At 33.2% G+C, this 11,614-nt stretch overlaps 1 protein-coding gene across 1 annotated transcript; it reads right to left on the bottom strand.

Annotated features, from left to right (window-relative positions):
- Positions 1–3,163: 3,163 nt before the first annotated feature.
- On the bottom strand, positions 3,164–7,165 carry LOC137810886 (LOB domain-containing protein 4). The gene is made up of 2 exons (XM_068612374.2): positions 6,701–7,165; positions 3,164–4,120 (listed from the first exon to the last, which is right to left on the bottom strand). The coding sequence occupies exons 1-2, from the start codon at positions 7,139–7,141 to the stop codon at positions 3,794–3,796; spliced, it is 768 nt and encodes a 255-aa protein (XP_068468475.1). The 5' UTR covers positions 7,142–7,165; the 3' UTR covers positions 3,164–3,793.
- Positions 7,166–11,614: the final 4,449 nt, after the last annotated feature.

Here is an 11,614-nt window from a genome sequence, read left to right as displayed (position 1 = left end):
TGAAATGTCGCAAAACTTGCAATGAAAATGTTCCAATTCAAAGTATCAAAAGCTTTTTTAATGTCAATTTTTATAGTCACATTACTCACTTAATTTTTTTGTTCAATAAATTTATTGCCTTAAAAGTAATGAAAATACAATATTTAATACTCCTCCCCTTAACAAAACCATTTTGATTAGGGGAAATGATTCTAGCAGAAATCTTAATAAACCTCTACGCTAAAACTTAGAAACAATCTTAAATATGAAATTAACAACCACAATAGGCCTAAAGTCCTTAATGGAACATTCCCCATAACCTTAAGACCAAAGAAATCACATTAGAATTCATATAGACAAAACCCAATTTTGAGCAAAAATTTGTCTCAACTACATGAACATCATTCATAATGATATTCCAACAAGCATTGTAAAAAGATAATCTAAAACATTTACGATCAGGGTCACTTGTTAAGATGCTAGACGGTTCAATATCCACTAGACGTTCTATCATCCATTAGTCAAACTCGTGATAAGAGAGTTTATAAGTTTTGATGATAACAAACACTATAAGACGTGTTAAGAATTCTAACAAAGGTCACTCATGTGCGAATATAGATAAAGACTCATTAGATGTTCTAGGTTGATTAAACCTATTAGACTCATTAATAAATTTTTAATTATTTTTTTTGTAGTTAAACCAAATTTTATAATATGGTAAACTCCATCCATATTAGTGAACATTTTGACTAGGGACAATAAATAAACATGTACCTATTCTAATGTTAACAAGGAATAACCATATTAACTAAACATAGGTATAAGTATGAGTAATACCTTATTTTTTAAATTGGATAGAAGAACGAGAATGAATATGTACATATTCATCTTCTTCTTGTCATCATACTTGTTCTCATTTTAAATTACTAAAACACCCTTAATTTATTTTGAAATTCATACAATTATATTTCTTCATTGTTATTTGGCATTGATGAGGAGGAAATGTGTGTTCTTTTCACATTGAATTCCCCATAACATCACAATACCTTTTGATTTAATAAATATTTAGACTAGTACAAGTGCAAGTACGAGTATATCATTATACAACAAGGATGAAACACGAATTTCATATCTTTCGGGCATTCCAAACAAAATTTGGATGTTTTACTTCGAAACACATCTTCTATGACAAACTTGTGAATAAAACATTACACATGTTGGAGATCCCACATCGACTAGAGATTAGAGCCTTTCATTGTATATAAGTGGGTGCAAACCTCAACCTCATGAGCCGATTTTATGGGGTTGAGTTAGGCTTAAAGTCCACTTCGTAACATGGTATCAGAGCCATTTCGAGCCTATCCTAACGAGTATTTGTTGGGCCTATCGTGTCACTCGCTATCGGGCCGCTATCGGACCACCCATAATATATAGTCCCACGCACGAGTTGGTAGTCTCGGCGTGAGGGGGGTGTGTTGGAGAGATCCCACATCGACTAGAGATTAGAGCCTTTCATTGTATATAAGTGGGTGCAAACCTCAACCCTATGAGCCGGTTTTATGGGGTTGAGTTAGGCTTAAAGTCCACTTCGTAACAACACATTAATATCAAAAGCATTTTAAATTTATAAAAATTTTCATGAAAACTTACACTCAAAAGGATTCTCATTATGATATTTATCATGTGTTATCTTAAATCTGATTGGGTTGGATCTTTTGTGTAACTTTGTTTTCTGATCATGATGTATTATAATAAGAAAGGAAACACACTAAAAACTAGGTGGGTGGGGTATAAGGTTACAATTTGACAAACTGTTTAAGGTATGTTAGGTGGATAAAGTATATAGGAGAAAATGTATTAATGTTTTTTTATAAGGATTGAATTATTCTTGAAATGTTCATTTCTATATATCATTATTATTTGTTGGAAAAAAACCACCACACTTCAAATGATTTAAAAAATTACATCATAATTAACCATTTCCCTTCGTACAAATATGTACAATGAGAACTCAACCAAATTGCTATATGCCACCATCGACCACCATCATTGAAGAAGGATAATCCTTTCAGATATAAAAGAAATAGGCACAAAATGTTTTATGTGAAATTTAGGGGGTGTTTAGAGAAATTATGAAGTGAAATAAAAAAAAAGAGTCCTGAATATTGAAATCTATCTTGATAGATGTCTGTTTTGTTGGTGAACGTGAAATCTAATTGATACTTCAAAGATTCAAAGGCCACAATGAAAATTTTCATCTTTTGAGAACACAATTGATTGACTCTCTATATATATTTTACACCAGTCAATTAATTGAGCTATTCACTTTCGTAAGACTTTGTACTCTTAAGTAATTATTTATGTTATTAATTATTGTTAATGACGCTAGCTACTAAATTAGTGTGCCCAAAGCGTATTTTTAATTCTCAAGTGGCCAGATACAGGAAGATTGATAGAGATATTATTTCTAACACTTCTTTCCTAATATGTTTTTTTATTGAACAAAATTGATTTAAAGTCAACAATTTTAATGAATCATATTTTTATTTAATGACTCCCTCTACATTTAAAAGTGGGACCTATCAAAATAAGTGTTAATAATATAATTTTAATATAGATAGACTAGAGTGCAATGTCATATATATTTGCTAAATATAGAATAATTTAAATTTAATTAATTAAATTCAATAAGAGTATTGGGACCACTGAGACACGTAAAAGCAAATTAAATTAGTCATGCATGTAGAAGAGGGATTTTCTGAGAATCCGAATTCTAGAAATTCTTGTCATGTTTTTATTCATACATGAAAATAATAATTAATATTATTCTCTTTTCAATATATTAAAGGGTATATAATTAGGGGACACAAATTATTATTAAACAATAGAGGTGGCTGTAACTACAGCATAACACCACTATACTCTAACCCTTTTATATTATTTACAGTGGATGAATAACTTTTCATCTCAGCCACACCATTTTGTCTTAAAAAGTAAAAGCATATCCATTTTTTACTTTTTGCTAATAATGTGTAGTCCATTATGTAGTGTTTTTTGTTTTTTAATGCTAAAAATGGTCTTTAACTAAAATGAAAGGAAACTAAAGACGGACCCAAAATAAAAAAAGAAAAAGAAAACAAGAGAGAGAGAGAGAGAGAGAAGAGAAGGGAGAAAAAAAGTGATATTAGTACTAAAATATCAATGATATGCTGTATAGTAATGCCTCCAAGGTAGTACAGATGAAAATGAATGTGTCTGTAGGACATCACAGAAAAACAACATAAAAGTCCACGAAACCTTTCTCCACCAAAACTTCACAATCCAACCCTTACCACATATATAACCATACCCTTCACACAATGTCAAGTGATATAGATATATAATATATACACCACATATATTGTCAACATTAAGTAACAAATCTATTTTCCAAACCAAACTAATTAAGCGGGCGAACGGTGTCCGCCACAGCTCTCTCTTCACTCTCACCGCCGCAATCACCACTATTTCTAGAACCCTAGCTAGCTACTTCCCTTCTACAATGACAAATGCCACTAACTATCTTCTAAACACATCCATTAGAAATCACAAAACCTTGTGGAACGAGTCTCCCATATGGTTTTGTGGTTTTCCAACAAACTTTAACGATAATAAAGAAGGCATTGTTGATTGTTTTAGCAGTTCCCTCCCAGCCTAGTAATGAAAATAAAAGTATATATATATATATAGAATGCATTGCTTCCTTAGTTTGTTTTAGGTTTTGTGTCTAAGAGTGTAATATTATATAGTAAATAAAAAGAAGTGGTAGCATGCATCACCACATTGAATCACTATAGGTGGTCTGGTCCACCACCATGTCCATGTCCATGTCAAAAATAGGTTTGGGTTGTGAGTGAATGATCTTGGATGATGGAGAGGCACTGTTGGTAGGGCTGGTGGGGCTGTAGAGGGATGCACTCTGGCGCACTCTCAGGTGCACAGCTTCAGCTTGAGCCACTGCCAATTGGGTCTGCAACACATCAATCTGTTGCTGAAGAGATGAAATGGCCCCTACACACCCATACACAGGGTCCCTCACTCTTGCATTTGCCTCATACACCATGCTGCTCACTGCATCTCCTCTCTGATGCTCTGGTAACTCCTATACCACATACCATCTAAATTCATTTCTATTTTTTTTCACAAAATTTACTCTATTAATCATCAAATATACTCAAATAACAACTAACTGACAGATGAAATTAAGGTCAAAATATACTGTCACTTTCACTGCTTTCTTTTGTAGCAGTTTATATCATATGCTTGAACAGTACTTTCACTCTTTTTTTTTGTTCTCTCATTTCCTTTCTCTTTCTTTTTCCCCCATACTACATCACCTATATTATATCAATCTCTGTCCATTTTTGTAGAAACCTTTTTTGGAAGTTTGTCTTTTTTATTTTTAAGATCTTCAATTTATCTTCTGTGTTAACCTTTTTTAACAAAAAGTATCCTTAATTACTTAATAATTTTTTTCTAGTAAGTAAACAATATTTTTAAATAAAAGAAATAAATCAGTTGTCTGTTCTTTCTCTGGGTCAAGGAAATATCACTGTCTCTTTCATTTATTCGTATAAATTATATATAAAAGTCGTTGTTCAAGCAGCGAAGGGACATGAAAAAGATTAAGAGAAGAAGGGTTTTCAAATTTTAAAAGTATATTTTAAAAAAATTATACAAGTTTTATTCGTTTTACGAAGTACTTTTACGAAGTACTTAAAAGTATCCCCCCTCTCTCTCTCTATAGGACTAAAGAATAAAGACGGTATATTATTATTGTTGTTATTATTATACAGTGAAAAATATTATATTTTTTAACTAGTTATTGAAATTGTTTGAGCAATGAAAATATTTTAAAGAATGCGATAAGCTAAAATATTTGATGTTTGACAAGGAAATGAGTAATTTTATTGAATGGTTGATTAAAAAAATTGTCAAAAACAGGTTCACGTGGTGCAGAAGCAGGATGTTACTTGAATAATTATTTTTTTCTTTTTTGTTTGTGACAATAGAAGGTTGGATTCTTAATGTGGTTTCAGACAATCATGCACGTAGTTTGCTTGTTAAGTCTCGTTTGGTGTTGTGCTTGACCCTGACTTTTGGTGACAAAAACCACGTTTAGAAGCTCCCATTGGGTGCCCAAAGATACGATCGATGACGAAAGAGATCAAATTTAGTTTCTCAAAAAATCTAAATAAATATGATGCTACACATAAACTTTTTCAAATAATATTTTTATTTTATTTTCATTTGTCTTATTCTTTTTATTTTTATTTTTAACCAACACATGGCAGACCAAAAGATGAGACTGACCTAATATTGAAATACGAGGGAATGGAAAAGCAGACAAAGGGATTCGGACGAAAGATGTGAGGTTTGAAGGCGCCGAATGCCTAATCTTCTCCACCTTTTCTATTTTTTCAAGGGCTACTTACAAATAATAATAATAATAATATCAATATGTGGCTTTTCACAATCACTTCTCTCAAAGCTTAATTCACATGTACCAATAATTCTATATTATATATATTTTTCACTCAAAGTTCCTGTTCCTATACATATTAATTTTTTCTAATACATACAAATTAGCATGTTTTTATGGTTTTTAATGATTTATTTTTAAAGTGGATTGTTTTAGAATATTTGATTCATGTGTTTTTGGTTGTGTAAGGAGTTGAGACAAGAGGGTGTTTTAAGTTGGATTTTTTTATAAGGAATAAGATATCTTGAAATACATCTTATTTTTTTTTTTCATTTTGGTATATTATATTATGAATTTTTTTATTATATTAAGTGTTTTTATTGTTTGGTTGAAGCTTATAAAGTGTTTTCTAGGTACACATAAGGAAACATATCATAAACAAATGTTGTAGCTACCAGGCATATATGATTTAAATAGTTAAAGTAAGAAGAAAAGGCATATAAGTTGAAGATGAGATTTGCAACAATATGAAAGAACGAAGCATGTTAAAGCTTAAGAGAAAAGAATGTGAAAGATTGAGCTATGGTCAAGGAAAGCGTCGCAGTAGTTTGAAGGTGGTTGATCTTTATACCAAAACAGATAAATTCGTTAAGAAAGTGACTTCTCAATGTGCAGTCATTGAACCTAATGGAGTTCATGCTTGAAAGGTGGTTGGAGAGAGAGAGAAAAAAAAAACAACTGTCTTTTGAGCTATTGTGTTGTTAATATTTCATTTTATTGAATACTATTTGTTCAGAAACTTGATTTGTCAATTTCAATATTTTTTTAATTACATTTTTATTCAATTGTAGGATTTAAAAAAAAAAACTAAAAAGTCACCTAGGAATATTTTTTTTAAATTCTAACTTGTATTATCACATCAATCATGGTGATAGTTGTTGAGAAAACTGATATATTGATAACTTTATATCAGATTATGATTAGATAAAAAATAATTTTTATTAAAATTAAGTAATTATAAAATTATATTGTATCATTTCATATTGTAAATTAATGTCTTTGTGAAGGGAATCCTTTCATATTTCTCTAAGGTGTGTAATATATTTCTTCCTATGTTTTTACTTTAACTGTCACATTAACATACAAGCATAATCTGAGGAACATTATAATGACCTTTCTGAAAACGAAAATGTTTAGATAGATGTAAAGTTAATCAGAAAAAGTGGGAAATAGTTAATATAAGCAGCAAAGAGAATGAACCTGAAGCATCTTGTTGATATTGCTGGCACCAAAGACTCTGTGGACATTTGCAAACTTGTGGGGTTCATCAGCAGGAAAATAAGGAGCAAAAACACAATCTTGAGCACATCTTCTCCGAAGGAGCTTGCATGCAGCACAGGGTGAGGGTGCACCCTGCTTCCTACCACCATCTTTCATGTTTCCCTTGTTGTTGTGAAGTTCTATTAGGACATGAGAATGGCAGAGCAAGAAGGAGAAGGATTTATAGCTGAAAATAAAGTGAAGAAAAGTGAAAGGAAGAAGAGACAGAGAAGGAATGGAGGAGGCCTGCATTATATAATAATTAAGGAAAAAGAGCACCAAAGTTGTACATGAATTCATGTGGGTCCAATTAATTAACACATAAATTAAAATAAAACAGCTTTGGTTCTTCTTCACATTTCCATCGACAAACATTTCCATCGATGTTACATTGGGTCCCCTGCATCTTCTTGTCCCGTACTGGCTTCATGCGTGCGACTCGCAATTTATATTAACAATGAGTAGGTCTCACTAGGCTAATTAATATACTCTCTCTCTCTTTTTTTTATCTACTTTTAAATATTTCTATTTCATTCAAAATATTTATTGTTATTTTAATCCATCACAACTTTTCAAAATCATCGTTATTTTTCTTTTGACGATCAAAGTTAAATTTAATGGTATTTTCGATATCATGTCAATAAAATTTTCAAAATGAATGATACTACCATCATAAAAAAATATAAAATAAATCAACGATTAAAATAAAAAAGAGAGTATATTTACGTAGTATAATTTGATTTCAACAAGTGAAATTAAGAACGGTTAAGTTACCATCATATATTCAAAAAAAAATGTGGTGATAATTTTGTAATATTAGCTACTAACTATTTTATATTTGAAATTAGTCTTTAATTTAGGACTTAAATCAGTCTTTAAAGTTAAAAATTAATTTAGAATCTAAAGTAGTTAATAATTAAAATCTTGGTAGTTAATGTTTGATACCAAATTAGAAATTATTTTATAAATTTGTATTAATAATAGAAATTGTTTTAGATACCAATAGTTTTTTAGTTTATAAAGTAGTATCTACTTAGTCATTATAATGACTAATTATTTTTGGTGTCTGAATTAGTTGTTATTAAATGATTTTCTTGAAGTACATAATTGATGCTTGACATTTGGAGAGAGGCTTTTTTGGGATGGTGGAGGAAAAGTGGAGGTCCTACTTGGGTCAGGGGAATGTTATAAAGGGGCTCAAAGAAAAGTTTAAACTTTTGAAGGCTGACCTAAAAATATGGAATATGGATGTGTTTGGTAACCTGAATTCTATCAACAAGTCTATTTTGCAGGATATTGACAACCTTGCTTGCCAAGACAACTACAATGTAGCAGTGAAAGTGAGAGGCAAATAAGAATAGATCTGGTGGGAGACTGATTCAAAGCTTTAATCTCTTACCCGTCAAAAGGCTAGAGCCAACTAGTTCAAATATGAAGACTCGTGTACTAGATTTTTCTATTCTTCCCTAAGGTGGAGAAGACTAAGGAATGAGGTGAAGGGTGTTGAGGTTGGGGGCCAATGGTGTGAGGAGCCTAGAACTATCCAAACTGAAGCAAAGAAGCTGTTTGAAACCAGATTCAAAGCAACAAAAGATTTCGGGGTAAGACTTGATGCGGTAGAGTTTAAAACCCTCTCCACAGAAGAAAGTCTGCGTCTGATTGATGTCTTCTCTGAGGAAGAAGTTAGGGAAGCAGTGTGGCAATGTGAAGGATCAAAGAGTCCTGACCCGAATGGTTTTAATTTCAACTTTATTAAGAAGAGTTGGAACTTTCTAAAATCAGACTTTGTAGTAGCTTTAGCGACCTTTCATGAAATAGGCTCTATTCCGAAGGGGTGTAATGCTTCAGTCATAACATTAGTACCTAAAGTAAGGGACCCTGACAAGCTTGAAAGTATAGACCCATATCCTTAGTGGGTGCCATATACAAAGTCTTATCTAAAGTGTTGGCTGATAGACTAAAGAAAATACTGCCATCTATTATAGATGAAAGTCAATATGCTTTCATAAAGGATAGAGGTTTGGTAGATAGCGTGCTCTTGGAAAATGAGGTGGTTGAGGAACTCAGGAGGAAATGGAGGAATGATTTGTGTCTGAAGGTTGATTTTAAAAAAGCATACGACTCAGTTAGGTGGGACCTATATGAGATGCTATCGAGGTTGGGTTTTCATAGCAAATGGATAATATGGATTAAAGGATGTATAGAGTCAGCCACAATATCTGTGCTTGTCAACGAGAGGCCCACATAGGAATTTAAGCCAACAAGGGGGTTGAGGCAGGGAGATCCCTTAACACCATTTCTATTTATTATGGTAGCTGAAGGCCTTGCTAGAGTAGTAAGGCAAGTATTAAAAGCCAACCTTCTGACCGGGGTTAAGATTGGACGTAAGGAGGTAGAGGTGAGTTTTCTCCAGTTTGCGAACGACACTTTTCTTATGTGAGGAGTCATTCAATAATGTGCTGATTATGAATACTTATCCTAAGGGGTTTCGAGCTAGCCTCAGGCTTGAAGATCAACTTTCATAAATGCAAGCTGGCAGGGGTCAATGTTCAAAGTAATAATCTTCTTTGCTACACAAAGACCTTGAACTGCACTCAGATGGGAACATCTTTTAAATACTTGGGTCTAGAAGTGGGAGGTAACCTAAGGAAGAAATTGTTCTGGGAGCCTGTTTTAAACAAAATAAAGCAAGACTTACTGTGTGGAAGGGTAGGTTCTTATCGATGGTAGGGAGAATATGTGTTATTAATTCTGTTATGACCACAATACTGCTTTTCTATCTGTCCTTTTACAAAACGCCGAACTCGGTTTGTAAGAGCATCATAAGTATCCAAAGGAGGTTTATGTGGGGGGTGGGGTAAGGAGAAAAGATCGATCTCATGGATAAGCTGGGAAGACTTGTGTAAACCGAGAGAGGAGGGAGGTATGGGGTTTAAAGAGATCAAAAAGTTTAACTATGCTCTTTTAGCTAATGGAGATGACATTATATTTCCCAAGAGAGAGGGAAGTGGAAGGAAGTGCTAGAATCAAAGTATGGGGCAGATTTCGAAAGTTCCCATATCTCTGTGAAGTACCAATCGTTGTGGTGAAAAGACCTAACAAAAGTTTGTAGGGAGGGAGGAGGAGATAGGTGGTTCCAAAAAGAACTAAAATGGAAATTAGGTAGGGGAGATAAGGTTAGATTCTGGGAGGATGTGTGGGTTGGTGAGACAAACCTCAAATCTTTGTACCCGAGACTTTTCTCCCTGTCCGGTAACCAAGAACAAAATGTGGAAGAGGTAGGTGAGTGGGTAGGCTCGGTTTGGCGGTGGAGGTTAAGGTGGAGGCGGGTCAAATATGAGAGGGAATCAGAGATGGAAGCAAACCTATTTGTGCGCATAACAAGGGCTACAATGAATAGAAACGTGAATGATATTGAGGTGTGGGGGGTGGATGAATCAGAGCAATTCTCTGTGAATTTAGCATATGAATGTCTAGCTAAGCAAACCAGAGGTACCAATCATGCTGCTTTTTGTTGGGTCTATTAGTGTCTAAGTTCAAGAGGGGAGGGGTGAATTGAGCTTATAAAATTTTCGCAAGAACACACAATTTTTCACTATTCCAGAGGCAAAAAGAACAGATTGTTTTTACATGAAACAGATTGATTCTTCAGAGCAGTCTTGGCACAATTTGAATTTTGTTCAATGTAAAATTGTGTTCAACAGAGAATTATAACAGAACCAGATCAGCTTAATATTGTGAGGATGAAGGATACAACTATGCTTAGAAATCAATCAAAAGTTACACAACACAAGATTTCAAGAAGTACGATCCTTTCTCAGGTTTTAATGAATGATCAGTTTGTTCACAATTCACTTAAACCATTATATGCAACAACCTTGTTTATGATCAGAAAACTTTAACAAATCAGGAAGAACAATTTTCACTTAACCCAGAATTAACAGATTCAATTTAAAAAGAACAGATTTAGTTCTTGATAGAATTAAGCAAACACCAGAAAAGAGTGCAGGGATGAGAATACAAGATACACACGTTTTTATACTGGTTCACTCATACAGAGCTACATCCAGTCTCACCTTACCCCAATGGAATTCACTAAAAACAGTACCAATCACTTACAAAACCAGCAGTTCTTGAACACTACAAGAACAACACACACAATGCTGAAAAACCCTATTTCAGAACACCTTGCACTCCAAGAAACCCTATCAAGGAGTGACTAACACTTACACCTTTACAAAACAGAATAAAGGAAAGATTACACCTGAAAAGAAGATGCAAGAACTCAAAACCAGTAGTTCAATTTGCTGCAGAACTGCACCAGCACCTTCACCAAGATCAAAGGTTTCCTAGAACAAGCACACTTGAAAATCTCTTTGGAAAACCTTTCAAAAACTCTTTCAATCCTTCTTCTCACATGGAAATTGTTTGATCTCTGTCAAAAGCGTAATTCCTCAGCACTAACTCATGTGAGAGAGACTTTTCTTTATATAGAAAACAGTTTCTAACTTCTTTTCAAAAAACAGTTGAAAAGCAGTTAAGAAAACAACAGATTCATTTTTGAACTTAACAGATTTATTTTGTGAAAAACTGCCAACTCAGCTAACAGAAATAACTGTCTGAGTTGTACCTTTGGTGCCCTAACAAACTTGTGAAAAAACCTTTCAGCAAACCAAAGAATAAACCTGTTTTTTCACAGTAAAACAGATTAAAGTATAACAAACAGGCCAGCTCAGCTTAACTGAAATAACGAACTGAGCTTTCCCTTGGTGCCCTAACAGAAATTTAGAAAAGCCTTTTAACAGAGAAGAAATAAACAGATTCTTTCTTCATAAAACAGATTTATTTGTGTAC

Source organism: Phaseolus vulgaris, chromosome 2 (assembly GCF_051622355.1).
Source record: "Phaseolus vulgaris cultivar YP4 chromosome 2, ASM5162235v1, whole genome shotgun sequence".
In the NCBI taxonomy this organism is placed as follows: Eukaryota; Viridiplantae; Streptophyta; class Magnoliopsida; order Fabales; family Fabaceae; genus Phaseolus; species Phaseolus vulgaris.
This window is presented reverse-complemented; position numbering and strand designations above follow the sequence as displayed.